Source organism: Cololabis saira, chromosome 19 (assembly GCF_033807715.1).
Source record: "Cololabis saira isolate AMF1-May2022 chromosome 19, fColSai1.1, whole genome shotgun sequence".
In the NCBI taxonomy this organism is placed as follows: domain Eukaryota; kingdom Metazoa; phylum Chordata; class Actinopteri; order Beloniformes; family Belonidae; genus Cololabis; species Cololabis saira.
In genome coordinates, this window is record NC_084605.1 from 37981089 (window position 1) to 38001088 (window position 20000).

General features: G+C 45.2%; 1 protein-coding gene across 1 annotated transcript in view; it reads left to right on the forward strand.

Moving 5' to 3' along the window:
- LOC133419132 (glutamate receptor ionotropic, NMDA 2C-like) overlaps positions 1-20000 on the forward strand; it is a 150823-nt gene that overhangs the window by 110808 nt on the left and 20015 nt on the right. The window contains exons 12-13 of the mRNA XM_061708143.1: positions 59-184; positions 17115-17344. Of these exons, the coding sequence (XP_061564127.1) occupies positions 59-184; positions 17115-17344 (356 nt within the window). The remainder of the gene's footprint in view (positions 1-58; positions 185-17114; positions 17345-20000) is intronic.

Here is a 20000-nt window from a genome sequence, read left to right on the forward strand (position 1 = left end):
CTACAGTAGAGACTTATCTAAATCCATGTTTGCACCTTAATTTCTTCTCCTCCCCCAGAACCGTACAGCCCAGCAGTTTGGGTTATGATGTTCGTGATGTGCCTGACCGTGGTGGCTGTGACAGTGTTCGTCTTTGAGTACTTTAGTCCAGTGGGCTACAACCGCAATCTGCTGAGTGCCAAAGGTGAGTTGTATGCTGCCTGTGTTTAATTTTTTAACAGTGCAATATGAGGAACAACATGAGAATTTTTACATAATGTTATCAAATTTGAAAGGAAAACAGTCAACATTTTTTCATAAATTTGACACCATACAGTGTGTAATACAGCGTGTTATGTAACTGCTGTTAAGTTCAGGAGGCGTGAGAAGTTATAAATACTGTAGTTAAAATTTAATTTTTGAGCTGTAAGCTGGGCTTCTAACAAAATTCCTGCTTGATTCAATTCGATTCAATTCAATTTTATTCATTTAGCATCTATTACAATACACGTGGTCTATGGGGGCTTTCCAGAGACTGAAAACATGACCCCCAAGCAAATATTACATCAAAAATGGCAGGTAAGAACTCCCCTAGTGGGAGAAAACCTTAAATCAAACAGTGGTCATGGGGTGGGAATGCAGGTCAGGATGTCATTAGGTATCCAACAGACATCCGTACAGACTGGTGGAAGCAGCAGTGGGATGATCAGAGGGGGGGACTGCAGGGCAGCATGCAGATTCTGAAGCTCTGGCCTGCAAACATGTAGAAGAGAAAAAAGATGGGGCAGACCAACACAACAAACTACAAGAACAATGGGGAACAATGATGGTGATGAGATACTGAGGGTTGATCTGAACAAAGGAAAGTGAAGAAGAGGGGAGAAGAAGGTGTGGTGGGCAACGCTCAGTGGATCATGTTGGATCCCCCTACAGCGCAGGTCTATAGCAGCATATCTAGGATGAAGCTATCTTTACGACCAGCTGCTCTAGTCTGGTCCTGCAGCTGCAGCTATGACTACTGACCCTAACACACTAGAGTTTACATTAACTAGAGGCTTTACTAAACACTAATGTTTTAAGTTTAGTTTTAAAGGTGGAGGTGGTGTCAGCCTCCTCAACCCAGATTGGAAGTTGGTTCCATGGTAATGGTGCCTGATAGCAGAAGGCGGTCCTCCAAATCTACATTTGGATACTCTAGGAACTACGAGTAAAGGCTGAAATATGGTTCTGCGTCAAAACAACGCTGTGCCTACGGCGTGTGGTTTTCGTCCACGCAGACAACACGCCGTCACCTGCGCCGTCACTGACGTGCACCTGCCGAAAATTGTAACGTCGAGGCGACGCAGACCAGGGGCGTTTTTAGGATCCAAAGACATCAGGGGCTAATGAGAAATGATCAGGGGCTGAAACCATCGCCATTATTATTTTTTTGCTCTTTTTTATGATGAAAAACGCATAAATAACACATAAATAACACATAAATAATGCTTTAAACTGTACAAATACATGTATTTTATTGACTGGATCTTTAATTAATCACCTGAATGAACTGATGCATGCCCTTTGCCTAACCTTAATCTAATTTAGACTATCACAGACAGTGGAGATTTCAGGTGGTGGTGATCTCGCAGCTCGCGAAAAAAAGGCCTTTTATAAGAAGTAAGGAGCATTTATGGGTACAAGTCGGGAACCGGTCTACTTTACATATTTCAAGGGTGCTGAGTCCAAAAAAAACGGTACCTGAGTTAAATTTTGAGTTTTTTACCTTCTAATTTGCATATTAAAATGGCCGCCAAATTGCCCATCTTGCACAGTTATTGGACCATTTCCTCCTATTTTTTTTGTAAGTAGGCAATCAAGATGAGGAAATTAAGTTTCTAGATCGATAGTCAAGGGTCAAACAAGGATATAGTGGAGGCTCAGTGCCTTTTTTATGTATATATATATATATGCAAAATACCAACTTTTAAGGTGAAATTAAGCATTATTTGTGTCATTTTTTAAGGCCGACATAAATATTAAAGTTACTCTGAAATTTTCCCTGTTGATATGACATATGATGTACACCATATTATATGATAACAAAGAAAAAAATCCATCGCAAGTTGTCTGGGATTTCATGTTTTTTTTTTTTTTTTGCAAATTAGGCATTTGTTCTGTAAATTCTCTAAAAACCCAGGTAAATAGGGAAAAATATTCAAAAAGAGACCACCATGAAACGTACCAAGTTGAATATTTAGATCAGTACATAGCATGGTCAGTCCCATCGCTGAGGACCCTTTGCCTGAGGTGAATTAACAGCAAAGAGGATTGTAACAGTTTCACACGCTTTGGTACCTATAGCCACCTGCAGCCACCTGCAGCCACCTGCAGCCACCTATAGCCACCTATAGCCACCTGCAGCCACCTATAGCCACCTATAGCCACCTGCAGCCAACTATAGCCACCTGCAGCCACCTATAGCCACATATAGCCACCTATAGCCAACTGCAGCCACCTATAGCCACCTGCAGCCTCCTATAGCCACCTATAGCCACCTGCAGCTACCTATAGCCACCTATAGCCACCTGCAGCTAGCTGCAGCCACCTACAGCCACCTCTAGTCACCTATAGCCACCTACAGCCACCTCTAGTCACCTATAGCCACCTGTAGCCACCTGCAGCCACCTATAGTCACCTGCAGCCACCTATAGCCACCTGCAGCCACCTATAGCCACCTGCAGCCACCTATAGTCACCTGCAGCCACCTATAGTCACCTGCAGCCACCTGCAGCCACCTATAGTCACCTATAGCCACCTGCAGCCACCTATAGTCACCTGCAGCCACCTGCAGCCACCTATAGCCAAATGCCGAAAATCGGGGCTGTTATTCACTGCAATGTGTACATGTCAGAGTGATGACCAATGTCCTTGTTTAAATGTGGAGTTGTAGTCCTCAAGCATACCAAGGGAATGGGTAACCAAAGAACGTGGAAAAGGACTGCAGAAAGAAATACTAATCAAAATGAAATTCCAAAGAAAAATGGCACACAAGCAAACTAGAAAGGAATAAAAACAATTTACCAAAACAAGTGACCTATGGAACTTACAGAAGAAGACAGATGAAAGCAAAGCAATTCAGCTAGAAACATGAAAGAAAATATACAGAAACAAGATCTGATCTGTAGAGCTGTTCAAGGGAAGTTTCATGTTTTTTTTCCCTATTCACTTAAATTTTTCGATGTTTGAATTAAGAGCATTATGCTTTGTTTGCATAAAAAAATTAATTCTCAGACAACTTGCAATGGTGTTTTTCTTAATTATTATGTAATATCGAATACATCACATAGCATATACACACTGGGAACATTTAAGTGATATTGACTGAATATTTATGTCGGCCTTAACAATTACACAAATAATGCTTAATTTCACCTTAAAAGTTGGTATTTTGCATATATATATATATATATATATATATATATATATATATATATATATATATATATATATATATATATATATATATATATATATATATATATTACTTAATTCATCATCTTGAATGCCTACTTACAAAAACACTTGGGGAAAACGGTCCAACGACCGAGCAAGACAGGCAGTTTGGCGGCCATTTTGATATGCAAATTAGAAGGTCAAAAACTCAAAATTTTGCTCGGGTACCGTTTTTTTTGATTCAGCACCCTTGAAATATGTAAAGTAGGCCGGTTCCCGACTTGTACCCATAAATGCTCCTTACATTCACTTTTTGGGTACATCCCGTCTAGTCTATAAGCCGATCTTCCCACCGCCTATGATAAATCCCGAGCGCCTAAGTCCTAAAATTTTTTGGGTGTGTTTTAGGTTCGGGGCTAGAGGAAATACATTCGGGGCTCCAGCCTCGGAAGCCCATAGCTAAAAACGCCACTGACGCAGACCACACGCAGACGGAGAGGGCTGTGATTGGTTTGCTTGGAAGCAACGCATTTCCGGTTTCCGGTTTGAAGCAGTAGTGAACTTTCAGGGCTCTTTTCTTCGTTTATATGTGATTTTTTTTGTTTTGGTTTTTTGCACAATAGTTGTCCTTATCTCTTTGATTTACTGTGACCGTAAAAAGTCGGATAAACCATTCAGAAAAAGATCGCTAACTAGCGGCCGCGGGGGGTACTGCAGCGCGGCGAAATGGAGTGACGGAGAAATCCGAAGGGTTCACGACGGCGTCACGGCTGCGGCGTGTGCTCTGCGTTGGTGTGACGCAGAACCTTAATTCAGCCTTAACTACGCGTGGAGGCGACGCAGACCACACGCAGACAGAGAGGGCTGTGATTGGTTCGCTTAGAAGCAACGCATTTCCGGTTTCCGGTTTGAAGCAGTAGTGAACTTTCAGGGCTCTTTTCTTCCTTTATATGTGATTTTTTTGTTTTGGTTTTTTGCACGATAGTTGTCCTTATCTCTTTGATTTACTGTGACCGAAAAAGTCGGATAAACAATTCAGAAAAAGATCGCTAACTAGCGGCCGCGGGGGGTACTGCACCGCGACGAAATGGAGTGACGGAGAAGTCCGAAGGGTTCGCGACGGCGTCACGGCTGCGGCGTGTGCTCTGCGTTGGTTTGACGCAGAACCTTAATTCAGCCTTAAACCTGCACTCCGAGAACGGAGAGCTCTGCCAGGAACATAAGGCACTATCAGGTCTTGCAAATATCGTGGAGCTAAGCCATTTTGGGCTTTAGACGCAAGTAATAAAATTTTGGATTTGAGTTTTACAGGTAGCCAATGGAGCGACGCTAACACTGGAGAGACGTGGTCTCTCCTGCTGATTCCTGTCAGCACTCACGCTGCTGCATTTTCGATCAGCTGGAGCCTATTCAGCAAATTACTTGGACATCCTGCTAATAATATTGAATTAGTTTTCCCGCATCACTCTGGGAGACGTTTAGACGACAAATCCTGATTGAAATTAACACCAAGGTTTATCACAGTTGTACTGGAGGCCGTCGCAACACCATTTAATCCCCCCGACCAAAAATAATAACCTCTGTTTTATCTGAATTTAGAAGCAAAAAGTTAGTGGACATACAGTCCTTGATGTCCCTAAGACATGCCTGAAGTTTGGCTAACGGTTCTGTTTCATCCGGCTTCATAGACAAATACAGCTGCGTATCATCAGCATAGCAATGAACATTGATGCTGTGGTTTTGGATAATACTTCCCAAGGGCTGCAAGTATAAACTGAACGAGATTGGCCCTAGTACTGAACCCTGTTGGACCCTTGTCTGTTCTGAAGAAACCTCAGGAACATGAATAAACTGATTTGTTTTTGGATCTGATTTAAACCAACCTAGTGCTGAGTTGACCAAACTGATTGAATTTGAGAATGCTGTGACGTTTGTCTGTTTCATGTCTGGTTTAAACATGGTTTTAACATCCATCCTGAAAGATCAGATGACAAGTGGACAGCTTTAAATATGGGTGTGAACAGACACAGCATGCATTTTACGGCGTAATGAAATCCAATCAATCAAACCATATTCAAAGGTGGCCTCAGCCCCATATGATCACTTTCTATTAAAGGTGTAAATGCAAAGCGTTCTCTACCGCTGCGAGGGGCCACCTACGTAAATGAGGAGTCTTCTATGGACTAGTTCAGGCAGACAAGTCGGGCAGTCTTTTATGTCAATTTTATCCTTGATTTATTCCCATTACTCTAGCTTGCTTAAGGTTTAAGGAGATACAAGCCTCTCATGGGTCTTCTGATGTTTCGCACGCCAAGCTTGCTGCCGCTCTTAAAATCCCACCTCCTCGCCTGCAGCACCTGAAGGCTCAGATTAAGTTATGTTCATCACCTACTTCATGCATGCCTTATAAATGGAGATTTTTTAGATCGAAACCTTGATGCCGAGACTTAAGGGTTTTTTAGAATTATTAGGAAGGCCGTTGAAGGCTTACTGTAATTACAGGACTCGTCTGACTGAACTGACGTCTCTGTGTGCAGAAGGACATTGTCATTAGCGCAGATAATTAAAGTCAGTGTCATTCTTGTTTAGATTCTCTTACGTCTTACTGGTGTCTCCCACAGTTAAAAAAAACAACAACATTTAGTCTTTGCAGGTGGAAATAATGTACGTATTTGCATATAGGGTTTGAAAGTGAGACACGATCAAAGGCTGGCACTCGAGATGGAAGTGGGGACACATGTTAATGCAGCGTGTGAAATGACACTTGTGGTTGGACCACTCAGGATGAATGTTAATATCAGGTTTAAACAGGTTCATACTGTAAGTGCACACAACCCCACTTCAGAGGAAAAAAAGAAAATCCTTTCAAGAAATAAGTCTGAATAAGTCTACCAATATCCAGTCTACACGTCCCACAATGATTACAGCTCCTCCATAAGGTTTTGAGTAGAGATCCAATCAAACCCAGAATGCATTGCTCACAGAGCATGCCTTTTTTTCACATTTTAAAGGTCATTTCCTGGTTTTAATTAGCATTCCTGGCAGCAAATCTCCAAATGTGATTGATAACAGTGGCACCCTCCGTCTCTGCACATGAACAGCAATAATAAAGAGTAACGAAGCGGGCCAGGGTGGTGAACTTGTTCTGTTTGGAGCTTGGCACAAGAGAAGGAAATGGGTCAGGATTACTTTCCAAGTGAATTTAACACATGCTCGATACAATGAATGTGCACCCACAAAAAGACCTTCATTACTGACAGTTAATAACATTAAAAGTTTGGTGACTGTAAGGCTGCGTCCCAATACTCCCCCTCGCCCTCGTTTTCTTCACTAACCCTAACTTTTGCGCGTTCCCGTGAAGGTAGTGGTGTCCCAATTCCTCTTTTCACCTAGGGGGAGGGGGCACAACGAGGGCTAGGGGCTGAGAATAGCCCCTTCAAATCGAGGGATTTCAGATGCTCACTTGGCGAGCGAGGGGGTATGAAAATTTCCCAGAATGCTTTTGCCGTAGGCTCTGCGTCGATTTGACTCGCCGACCGAAGGCAAACAGGCAGACTCGTCTCAGAGAAATAGAGAGAAATAATCCTGTGACTAGTCAGATTTGTTTTGGATGTTTCTGATATAATAGTCTTCAGAAACCACAAAGTAATCCAGCTGTTATCTGGGTAATTTACACACTTTCAGATAAAGTTGTGGAAGATCACGCCAGAATAAAGGGATTTATGGTCCGCGTTACACCAACGCAGAGCCTACGGCGTAGGTTACGTAATCTACGCCGTAAGGTCTACGTCGATGTACGCGGCGACGCGCGCCGTACGCCGTACCCTACGCCGTAGGCTCTGCATCGATTTAACGCGGACCTAAACTCCGGAGCCGGCAGACAGAAATCTCTAAATTTCGGAGCAAATTTCTTAACAGGCGTAGCTACAACTGTTAGATTTCATCTATTAAACCAACATCTTCCTAAATGATTTATTTCAGCCAGCATAATTCTCAACAGAGCTGCGTCCCGGGAGAGTTTCTCGACGCAGCAGCTTGACCCGGCGGACACGTCTCTTCTCGGGCTGTGAGCTGCTGCTGCTCCCCGGGGGCGGCGGCTCTTCTCATCTCCCAAAACATCGGGTCAAATTTCTTAACCGGCGTTATTTGGATAAACTGAGCCCCGGTTGCGGATCTTAAGGTTACCTTTATGCCTGAAAAAATATTAAAACTTAATAAAGTGCCATATTAACAGCGCTACAACTGAAATTAAAACAGCTTTTGGCTCTCAGCTTCCTGTTCAGGGTAGGGATGAAAACGAGGGGGAGTAGGAGGAATGGGACAGGCACCTGGGACAAGTGCCCTAGATTTCAAGTGCCCTAAAATCTCCCCCTTCTTTTTTAGGGGTTAGGGAAGAAAAGAAGTGCGAGTGGAGAAAAGAAGGGCGAGTGAAGGAGAATTGGGATTGGCCCTAAGTGGAGAGTTGGGTCACTGAACATAAGAAAAATGTTGTTTTTACATCATTTTCCAGGTTTAATTTAACTTCAGTTCTTCTTTTTTTCAAATATTTTAGTTGTTTTTATACAGCATAGCATTACAAAATCCAAAGTCTACAACATGGATGGGACAGTTGCAGGAAAACGTTGTTTCCCTTTTACTTAATGACATTGCAACGAATCACAACTTGATTCTGGCTTCCTGGCACATCTCAACATTATACTTTTACATTTGATCTGAACAAATAGCTAAGTATGTTGAATCTGAATACAGATCTGGGGGTGGAGGGGTTTATAAACAGTTAGTTGCTCCAAGTAAGGACTTCAGACAAAAGCTGATGAAGCACTGACCCAATCAACAGTATGAGATAACTTATCTTTCTTTTTTACATTATATAATTTACATGTTCTGCAATAGAACTCTAAATACAATTTATCCTTAGATTTTGTTTGTTTTTTACTTTTAATTTCTACTTTGAGCTCAAGATATAACCCTTCAGAAGTATCAAAAAAAATCCTTTTTCCCTCCTTTTTCTGGAAAACTTCTTCACAACGGGTTTCATTGCAGTCGACAACTTTACGACAACGCAGAGATTGTGGCTTGTCTTTCAAGACCAAAGAAAGAAATAGTGTTCCCAGTCAGCTTACATCAAAGGCTCTACACTCGTGAGAAAGTATTGACACGTCTTAATTTCACACGACCGTCAAGGTCCTTTCATCTGTGCAGACTGGTAAAGCCTTAACCTCCGCCTTAGAGGATGGAGGAGGTGACAGGGACGGGAATCCAAACACAGGACTTCCAGCCTGGAGACTGTGAATAATGTCCTATCTGGAAGTTGTTTTCAAACGTACTTTCAGTCTCTGTCTGAGCATGTTTTGACGATGATACTACTTCTTAAAACACCATCCCCTTCACATATTTAACCTGACCTTTTCTGCGACGCCGATCCCTATACATCCATCGGGGTATGACAGGGAAAAGGTTCGACCTGTTCAGAACAAGAAGATCTGTAAAGTTTGTGTGCGATGGTAAATGAGGAGCATTCGCTGCTTCCCCAACAATAAACCTTGGATTACCAGCAGTGTTAAACATCTACCTAACATGAAAAAGAGGCCATTGAAAGCGGGGGACCAAGGAGAGCTGAGGCGTCTGCAGGGTGAGTTGAAGACCAGCCTGAAGGAGGAAAAGGAGACTTATGGCGCTTATCCACTAGTACCTACTCAGCTCGTCTCGCCTCCACTCGCCTCGTCCTCGTTAGTTTTTCAACACCCAGGTGAGAAGTGGACGGGTTGGAGCGAAGCTGCTGTGACGTATTTGATTGTGTATCTAAACGAAGAAGATAGGGGTGTAATAATATATCGAGCCACGGAATTTCGCGATACAAAAACGTCACAATACGTGTCGTGGAGGTGACAAACTGTATCAGATATTGGGTTATTAATATTAATCTATTGTGTTGACTAGTAACGACGGCGCCTCGACCCGCGGACCAAAATCTTCCTCCACTCAGAAGAAACTAGTCCCGTTTTGGTCCCGATCACGGGACTCTTGCAGGTTTTGAGCTCTGAACTTTTACTGATGTAAGGCTGGTGTAGAGTTAAGCCTTACCTTATTAAATTAAACCTTTTTGGGGTGGTGAGTAGGATAAACACGGGGAAACTTCTGCTGAGTTCCAGTGTACTTTAATGTCCCTCAACAGTGTAGGATTTTAGAACATCAACACAGCACCTAGTGCCGTACTGTGGCGTATCACTCCGCCCAATCTAAAACAGACTAATCACTACAGATAAACTGACTAGTGTCATTATAGTCCCTGATTTACATCAGAATATAAAGAATATATTTATAAAATAATCAACCCTGAATTACCAAAATAACCTTCTTAACAAAAATAAATCTCCTCTTACACTTCTAAGATGAGCATGAATCAATCTTTTTTATGATGTAAAATTGTATGTATTTATTTACTTTTATTTATTTATTTAATTTAAGTTTTTAAATTTCTAGAAAAGAAAAAAGTCAAATCATACATGAGAGAAACTATTCAGTTTGTGGCAAAATATTTGTACTTGTATGAAACTGAAGATGCATAATGCAAACCTGACATTTACTTAAACGCACAGCATTGTTTTGTATTTTGTGTCTTTCAAATAAAAGACAATTTTTTCCAGTCATATGTTCCTCATTCAAGGTTGTTAAAATAATACTGCTATAATATCGTATTGTTATCGTGACCTCAATATCGTGTATCGTACCGTATCGGGAGATTAGTGTATCGTTACACCCCTAGAAGAAGACAACAACACTAAAGATGTAGAACCTGGAGGAGATGATAGATGTGCTGCTGGGTCTGTGGCTTGTGTTCCATATCAAGTTAAAAAATGAGAGTGAACGAAGCTTCAAGCGGCAACACTTTTTTTTTTATTTTGTTCGTGTCGGTGCTGATGAGAAATCAGCTGAGAGCCGTGAGCAGCTATGAAGTGGCCAAGCGCCTGATGGATCTGGTCGTTCCTTATCTCCGTCTAGATCCCTTTCTAATTCTCTCCTCAGCACCAGGTTTAGGAACATCTGCACCTCAGAGTTGGATCATGAAACAGACTTTTGCTGCCATTGCCTGTCGGATAAAATGAAGAGCCGCGAGTCGTTCTCGCGCTGATTCCCGCTTCCTGACTCAAACGTCTGACTCTCAACTCCCCGACCAATCAGTGTCCTGTAGTGTGATGATGTCAGATACAGCCGACTCAGCACGCTTAGAACCTCGGCAAAATAGATACAGAAAATGTATCTACTCGGCACGCCTCAACCCGCCTAGGCCCGTAGTGGAGAAGCGCAAGACGCGGGCGAGTAGAGGCGCGCTGAGTAGGTACTAGTGGAAAAGCGCCATTACAGATGGAAGGTGGAGCAGAGGCTGCAGGAAAACAACACGAGAGAAGTCTGGGATGGCATGAAAACCATCACAGGCTGCAAGAAGAGCACTGTAGAGGGGGAAGTGGTGAGAGCAAACCGGCTTAACCAATTCTACAATAGGTCTGATTGCCCTGCTCCAGCTGCTAATGGCTGCTCATTGCCTTCTCCTGCACCTCCCCCACCAGCTGTGGCTAACTGCACACTGCTAGCCTCAACCACCACACCCTCACTACCCACAGCTATACCCCCCCACCATCATGGCAGGTGAGGTCACTGGTGAGCTGAGGAGACTGCGCTCCAGGAAAGCAGTCGGGCCTGATGGAGTCTGCCCAATACCCCTTAAGGTGTGTGCTGTAGGACTGGCAGAGCCTCTGCAGCACATATTTCATAGTCTCCAACTGCGGAAGGTCCCTACGTTGTAGAAAACATCCTGCCTAATCCCGGTTCCAAAGAAGCAACACCCAAGTGCCCCAGGTACACCATGCACTCCATCCTCTTGTCAGGGTTTGACACTTCCCCCCCAGTGTTTGTAACTTTCAGTTCTGTCTTGCCCCGCCTGTGTCCCATCGGCCCTGATTGTGTCCGCACCTGTGTCTCGTCTTGTCTCGTTATCCCTTCAGTATATCTTGTCTTGTCATTCCTTGGTTCCCTGTCGGTCCGTACTGTGTCTTCCTCCATGTCTCCTCGTACCTTTTCCTTGATCCTGGTTTTTTGTTCATCCTGCTTTGCAGCGCCTTGTTTTGCCTTTTTGGAATAAACCCCTTGTTTTTGAGAACTACTGCCTCCAGCCTCCCTCTGTCTCCTGCACTTGGGTCCTAAAACAACCTAACCATGACAGAACGGACCGAGCAGGTGGACCCAGCGGGAGAGTACCTCACCATGTTGGACTTCCTCTGCCGTGAAGCGGCTAAAAACGTGCGTGAGTGTTGGGACCCCTTTTGGGGAACACGCCTGGCTCTGGGTGGGCCCAGGAGCCTGCAAAGGCAACGGCGTCAGCGCCAGCCCCAACCTGTCCCTGTTCCTGTGGTGGTCCCGGACGCACCTCTCCACGTTCCTGTGGTGGTCCCGGACGCACCTCTCCACGTTCCTGTGGTGGTCCCGGACGCACCTCCTCACGTTCCTGTGGTGGTCCCGGACGCACGTCCCCACGTTCCTGTGGTGGTCCCGGACGCATCAGCCCCTCCTCCGGTGATGGTTCCGGACCCCCCTCAGCCAGCTCCGAGGGTTCGTTTCCCCCCCCAGCCGGCTCCGAGGACTCGTGTCCCCCCCCAGCCGGCTCCGAGGACTCGTGTTCCCCCCCAGCCGGCTCCGAGGACTCGTGTCCCCCCACAGCCAGCTCCGAGGACCCGTGCCCCCCCCCAGCCGGCTCCGAGGACCCGTGTCCCCCCCCCAGCCGGCTCCGAGGACCCGTGTCCCCCCTCAGCCGGCTCCGAGGACCCGTGTCCCCCCTCAGCCGGCTCCGAGGACCCGTGCCCCCCCTCAGCCGGCTCCGAGGACCCGTGTCCCCCCTCAGCCAGCTCCGAGGACCCGTGTTCCCCCCCAGCCCGCCCTGGATGTGGACTGTGGGGACATCTGGGATCTGTCCCTTGAGGGGGGGCCAGCGCCCCGAACCCGGGTACCCCCGCAGCCGGCACCTCGGACCCGGGTACCCCCGCAGCCGGCACCTCGGACCCGGGTACCCCCGCAGCCGGCACCTCGGACCCGGGTACCCCCGCAGCCAGCGCCACGGACCCGGGTCCCCACTCGGTCAGCTCCGGGGATCCTCTGCCCCCCGACGCCGGCCCCCCGCATCCTGTCTGCCCCGGTTCCGGCCCCCCGCATCCTGTCTGCCCCGGTTCCGGCCCCCCGCATCCTGTCTGCCCCGGTTCCGGCCCCCCGCATCCTGTCAGCCCCGACTCCGGCTCCTGAGGCGGTCCCGCAGCCCTCTGTTCCTGAGGCGGTCCCGCAGCCCTCTGTTCCTGAGGCGGTTCCGCAGCCCTCTGTTCCTGAGGCGGTTCCGCAGCCCTCTGTTCCTGAGGCGGTTCCGCAGCCCTCTGTTCCTGAGGCGGTTCCGCAGCCCTCTGTTCCTGAGGCGGTTCCGCAGCCCTCTGTTCCTGAGGCGGTTCCGCAGCCCTCTGTTCCTGAGGCGGTTCCGCAGCCCTCTGTTCCTGAGGCGGTTCCGCAGCCCTCTGTTCCTGAGGCGGTTCCACAGCCCTCTGTTCCTGAGGCGGTCCCAGAGCCCTCTGTTCCTGAGGCGGTTCCGCAGCCCTCTGTTCCTGAGGCGGTTCCGCAGCCCTCTGTTCCTGAGGCGGTTCCGCAGCCCTCTGTTCCTGAGGCGGTTCCGCAGCCCTCTGTTCCTGAGGCGGTTCCGCAGCCCTCTGTTCCTGAGGCGGTTCCGCAGCCCTCTGTTCCTGAGGCGGTTCCGCAGCCCTCTGTTCCTGAGGCGGTTCCGCAGCCCTCTGTTCCTGAGGCGGTTCCACAGCCCTCTGTTCCTGAGGCGGTCCCAGAGCCCCGTCAGGTTCCCGAGCCCCGTCACGCCCCCCGCCAAGACCCAGGCCTAGGCCTCGGGGACGCCCCCCCGAGCTCTCTCGCTGGTCTGCTCGGTCCCGAGGGCGGCCCCCGGAGCTTTGGCCGTGTGTGGCCTGGGCCCTCCTCCAGGCCCCCTCCGCCCACCCTGGGTTAGGACTCTGGGGACATCTGGGATCTGTCCCTTGAGGGGGGGGGGTACTGTCAGGGTTTGACACTTCCCCCCCAGTGTTTTTAACTTTCAGTTCTGTCTTGCCCCGCCTGTGTCCCATCTGCCCTGATTGTGTCCGCACCTGTGTCTCGTCTTGTCTCGTTATCCCTTCAGTATATCTTGTCTTGTCATTCCTTGGTTCCCTGTCGGTCCGTACTGTGTCTTCCTCCATGTCTCCTCGTACCTTTTCCTTGATCCTGGTTTTTTGTTCATCCTGCTTTGCAGCGCCTTGTTTTGCCTTTTTGGAATAAACCCCTTGTTTTTGAGAACTACTGCCTCCAGCCTCCCTCTGTCTCCTGCACTTGGGTCCTAAAACAACCTAACCATGACACCTCTGCAGTTCGCCTACCCAGAGAAGGTGGGCGTGGAGGACTCTCACCTGGACAAGGGGAAAAGTGCTGTGAGAATCATGTTTTTTGATTTCTCCAGCGCATTTAACACCATCCAGCCCCCCCGACTGAGTGAGAAGCTCCTGCAGGTGGGGGTGAATGGCCCCTGGTCTGCAGCACTGGCGCTCAACAGGGGACTCTGCTCTCACCCGCCCTGTTCACCCTGTACACTGTCTTCCTAAATCTATATATTGTTATAATTGGGTTTGATCGCAATTAAAGCTGCACAAAGGAGATTTTTTTTTCTCAAACAGTTAAAGTCCAAATGCAAAAAGGAGAGGGAGGGCGCAGAAGACATAAAGAGAGAGAGAGTAAAAAAAAAGTCAAATATTTCCCTTAAACAGATTTATAAGAGGGTAAGGTGATTTGATATCTTACCTTAAAATGAACTTGCATAATTAATCCATCAGTCCTAACAGCCACGTTAATATCTTCTGCTGCTGGGGAAACATTGAACCATCACTTGCCTTCTTTCTTTTTTTTTTTAATTGCGTGGTTGTCTGCTTCATTTTCATTTTTGTTAAGTTAGTAACACTGCAGATCGCGCTAAAAACCAGATTGATAGCGACCACTGTCGTCAGGGACGCTGGGACATCACATTTCAAGATATGAGGGGGTACAAGTGTTGGGAAAGATAATACCTAGTGAAATCCATCATGTTGTTCTGATATGCATTTGTAGTTATTTTACATGTATTAAGTAATAGAATAAATCAATACAAATAGACACAGAGTAATTGCATGAATGTATAAAAAAAATTATAAAAACATTTACATTTTCCCCTGAAGCCGAGGTGTGGCGGCTGCCCCTGATCTAAATGACAATAACATTTCATTCAATACCATTCCGTTTTCATCTGTAATATTATAAGATAGTGTGCTTAAATGTTAAATGAATACTGCATTCAAACTTACACATTGACTGCAGCAACTTTCTCCCACGCCAATTCTCTCCTTTGCTGCTCCAGCTGTTTTTTTTTTGTTTTTCTGAAATATGTTCTCATACTTGCCATATGCACGTATTAACACTTCTAACTCCAGTGGCGTGAAGTATGTGGATCTTCAGATGCAAACTAATGTTTCCTCAAAGGAATTTTGTAAATTGAAATGTTAAATAAAGTTTAAAAAAAAAAAATGAAAAAGTATGTCTTTTGTCGGCGCCGGTTGCCATGGTGAATCCTTGTATCAGGGCTTCATTGATGATGGCTTTTTATTTTCTTCATGCACGCGCTTAACTCGAGGTTAACAAACTCAGAGTTGATTGAACTAACTCATATCAGCTGTTCTGGAACCGAAAACTCTGAGTTTCCTATCTCAGGTTAAGTCAACTCGGAGTTCAGGTTTGTTTTTTTTTTTCCCTTGTCTGCAGACATATTAATGATTGATACCATGACGGTAGAAACCAAAGGCATGTATATGTGCATTATTACTATATTTAATATATATACATATATATATATGCATACATATATGCATACACATACATAAATATACACATACAAACCCAGTGATTTGGACCTGCTTCCTGGAATACCCCTCTGGACAACTTAGGTCTATAAACAAAAACAAAGCAACTCAAAAACAGAAATCATAATTAAGCAGAGGTGTTGGCATCAACCTCTCCCCATGGCAGCCTCTTTCTGTACTGAACCATTTCCCCTTTATATCTGCTCCTGACTCCACCCCTGGCTAAGCATTCAGCAAATCACAACCTAACTACAATACACACAAGGTGCTCCCCATAAAGCAGTCAGAGCTCCCCTCAGGCAATCATGGCCGCTCCCAATTACTGCATCTGCATGGATAGACACAAGTAGTTAGATTACATGTCACAACAGAATGTGCACCTTCTGTGGGACTGAAATCCAACTCACAACACACAATACAGCATAAATAACATGAATGTATATTTGTTGCTCATGAAAACAATAATAAGCAGCAGAAACTACTCTGACAGAGTCTCTTACTCTGTTTCTTTCCTATCATTGCTTTCTTGAGTCTCAGCTGCCTCTGTCCACTGTGTTGTCCACGGTGGACATGATGTCCACTGTGTTGTCCACTGTGATGTCCACTGTGTTGTCCACTGTGATGTCCACTGTGTTGTCCACGGTGGACATGATGTCCACTGTGATGTCCACTGTGATGTCCACGGTGGACATGATGTCCACTGTATCTGTGAGCTACTATAGTTTAATCATTGTTGATGTGTGACATAGTGCTGTTTCTTTTAAGTTTCTTTTTACATTTTCTCTCGTTTGGTCTCTTGCTCCGTCAATCTGTTGTTTTTGTTTCCCACCACTACGTTCTGGAGAACTCTTCCACCACATCGTTGTTATTGATGTGCATCATAGTGACTTACTGTAGCAAGTTGTTGTTGTAGACAACACTTCCTAAAAGCAATCAAATATTCCCTCAAATGAGTTTGAAACCGATATTTTAACATGAAAGGACATCTTTTGTGCTGCTTTTAATCTTTTTACCAGTTTTTACAAACCACAGCTGTTTCTAAATACCATAAATACGGCAAGTTTGGACGTGTTACTTTGCAGCTAATACATACTTAGCGAGTACAACTCAGAAACATGTATTTCAGAGGACGAAAAGACACAGTTTGGTCTTTCTGCTGTTAAAACAACTGCAGACTTGATGGTATCAGACTCATTTATATTCAAAAACATCTACAGAAAAAACTCAATATGGTTCATGGATTCCTCTGACAGAAATGTTGCAAAAACTGTTTTTAAATTATGTATATACGTTTGTCTTTCAGAAAGGCTAAACATAAACATTTCTGTAGAGGGGAAAAACAAAACCCGGACATTTTGGCTGCGAATGATGACGTTTCAGCAGTACAGAGAGGATCATATACACGTATTTGTGAAAACTGTCTCAAAAATAAATGATCTCTAGTGGTCGTATGAAGCCATAATCAGCAATACTAAAATAATAAAAGGCTTGCAATATTTCAGTTGATTTGTAATGAATCCAGAATGTATGACATTTTTGTTTTTTTAATTGCATTACAGAAAATAAAGAACTTTATCACAATATTCTAATTTTCTGGGACAGTCCTGTATGTCCTGGTTGAAGTTAACTCTCTGGTTGATTCTCAGGTCTTGAAACGAGTTTGAAACACATCCTCCTCTTTCTTAACTCTCAGCATTGAAATGGGAACCTTGTCAAACCGTGTTTCCCTCTGCTGTCTTTGCTCAGCTCCTGGCGGGCCCACGTTCACCATCGGGAAGTCGGTGTGGCTGCTGTGGGGCATCGTCTTCAACAACTCCGTCCCCATCGAGAACCCCAAAGGGACCACCAGTAAGATCATGGTCCTGGTCTGGGCCTTCTTTGCCGTCATCTTCCTGGCGTCCTACACCGCCAACCTGGCCGCCTTCATGATCCAGGAGCAGTACATCGACACGGTGTCGGGCCTCTCCGACAAGAAGGTGAGGCACCGATAGGCTCGCCACCTGTCCCTTGGAATACGGAATCGTTACTTCATTGGGAATTAAAAGTTGCGTTCCGTATTGAACCAATACAGACACATATTATGCTCTTAGGCTACGTTCACACTGCAGTTCCCAAGTAACCCAAATCCGATTTTTTGCTCATATGTGACTCAGATCTGGTTTGTTTATGACAGTGTGAACAGCACAAGTCACATGGAATCTGATCTTTTCAAATCAGATTCAGGTCGCTTCCATATGTGGTTTAAATCAGATACAGGTCTGATGTTTTGCAATGAGACCTCAGTGTGAACAGCCAGGTCGGAATTAATGCCACTTTGACGTCACACGCAGAGCCCCGAGCCGCGGGGGAGACACGGGAGACGGCGGGGGTTCCTCCGGGCCGCCTCCGCCTCTCCTCCTCTCCTCCTCCCCTCCCCACCGCTCACCTCTTTATACGACCTCAGATCAGACGAGACAACCTGCTGAATTTAAGCATTACTAAATAAAGAAGCTAAGGATTCAAATCAGGAAGCGGTCGTGGTCGCATAACCTGCCCGTTTTACAACGAGCTGGACCGTGTGTTAGGTGATAAACCCAGCTGAACGCCGGAGAGCAGAGCTGACACTCCGGGGAGCGGAACTAGAGCCCTGCTATAGCGGGACTGTTTTCTTCATCCTGCTCCCGCTGCATGTCTGACCATTACCGCCCGCACCCGCAACGCGTGTGTTCCACTCCCGCCCGCGCCCGCTGTGTTTTCATCCGCTCCCGCCCGCTCCCGCCCGCTCCCGCCCGCTCCCGCCCGCTCCCGCCCGCTCCCGCCCGCTCCCGCCCGCTCCCGCCCGCTCCCGCCCGCTCCCGCCCGCTCCCGCCCGCTCCCGCCCGCTCCCGCAAAACTCTGAGAATTCATGCCCGCATAATGAAAGAGATGCAAGAGAAACGTCCTTGACAAATCTATCTGATTTAATGTTAACATGATAATTGTGGAGCTTGATGGATAATTGGCAGTTCACAGGCACCTGTTGGATGCAAATCCATCATTGTCATCATCACACGTCTCTGTGCATGCGGGTCAGTTCAGGCCGCGATGCGTTCACACTCGAGTCGGATATAGGACACATTTTAAAAGATAATGTGAACAGCCACACAAAAAAATCGGATATGGGAAAAAATCGGAATTGAGCATTAAGGACTGCAGTGTGAACGTAGCCTTAGTTATTGATGTCATAATCTACAGGTCAAGGTCGGAACATTTGAATATATTGAAAAATTTTATTCGTAGTAAATTCAACTAAAGGTGAAACAAACACTACATTCAAAGTGAGATGTTTCAAGCCTTTATTTGTTATGATGTTGATGATTATGACTCACAGTTTATGAAATAAAAAATCTTTTATGAAATCAATAAACAATTCGATCATGAAAATTGTAACAAATAAAGGTTTAACATATCTTGCTTTGCATGTATTGAGACTATGTAATATATTAGTTTCACCTTTTAAGTTGAATTATTGAAATAAATTAACTTTTACACCATATTCTAATTTCCCGACCTTCACCTGTAGCTATATTTATATTTACCATAGGAGCAAAGGTATTTCAGTTGTTAGCAGAGGTGTCTTCAGTATTCACATTCATTACTCAGGTAGAAGTATAGATACTAGAGTTTAAAAATACTCCTGTACAAGTTGAAGTATCTACTCAAGTTTTTTACTCAAGTAAAAGTATAAAAGTACTGGTTTCAAAACTACTTAAAGTATAAAAGTAAAAGTAATGTAAGGGGGAAAAAGCCATTAAGGCTAAAAGCCATTGAAAATGAATGTATCTTAGTATAATGTAAATATATTAAAGAAGCATATATGTGTACTATTGAGCATTAACATGTGTTTCAGAGAGCAGACGCGTACAAACCAATAGGGTGTCAGAATGGTATGATGTTTATACTTCTCATCCAACCACAACCAAATTCACTCTATCCGGATGGAGCAATTTAACTGGATAGTTTTTATTAAAGGCCGAAATGAAATAGAGTAACAAGACTGTTTTTAAAATGTAAGGAGTAAAAGTACAGATAATTGTGTGAAAATGTAAGGAGTAAAAGTAAAAAGTCGTCTGACAAATAATTACTCCAGTGAAGTATAGATAACCAAAATTTCTACTTTGTTTACTTTATTTATACTTCGTTACTTGACACCTCTGGTTACTAGTATGGTTGTCTGTCTGTATAGTCATGCAAGTGCAATGCTATTAAAGCACTTTAGACTTTAAATCAAAGCATTTTATTTTTTCATATAAAATAAATACATTTCTATGCAGTTTAGAAGTTTTGGGGACGTCCCTTTTTTTTGGCGCCTGCGATGCTGAAATCGGGGCGTCCCTTATTTCTATTTGTGAAAGGTGGCGACCCTAGGCACCGAGTAAATGAGAGCTCGACAGTAACCTCCGAGCGATTATGAAGCGAGACGGTCCCTAAACGGCCACGCAGATAAAACACAAGTGTGTTTTTGTGGAACTCTGAGATATTGAGCAAATAACATCTTTGCTTTTAAATCCAGCTCATAACACATTGTTTTCAGTTTTCCTTCTCTCCGCTTGGCATGGACTAATAAAGCATGAACACAAGGCAGATTGCCTCTGAGATGAAAAGGATTTTGTT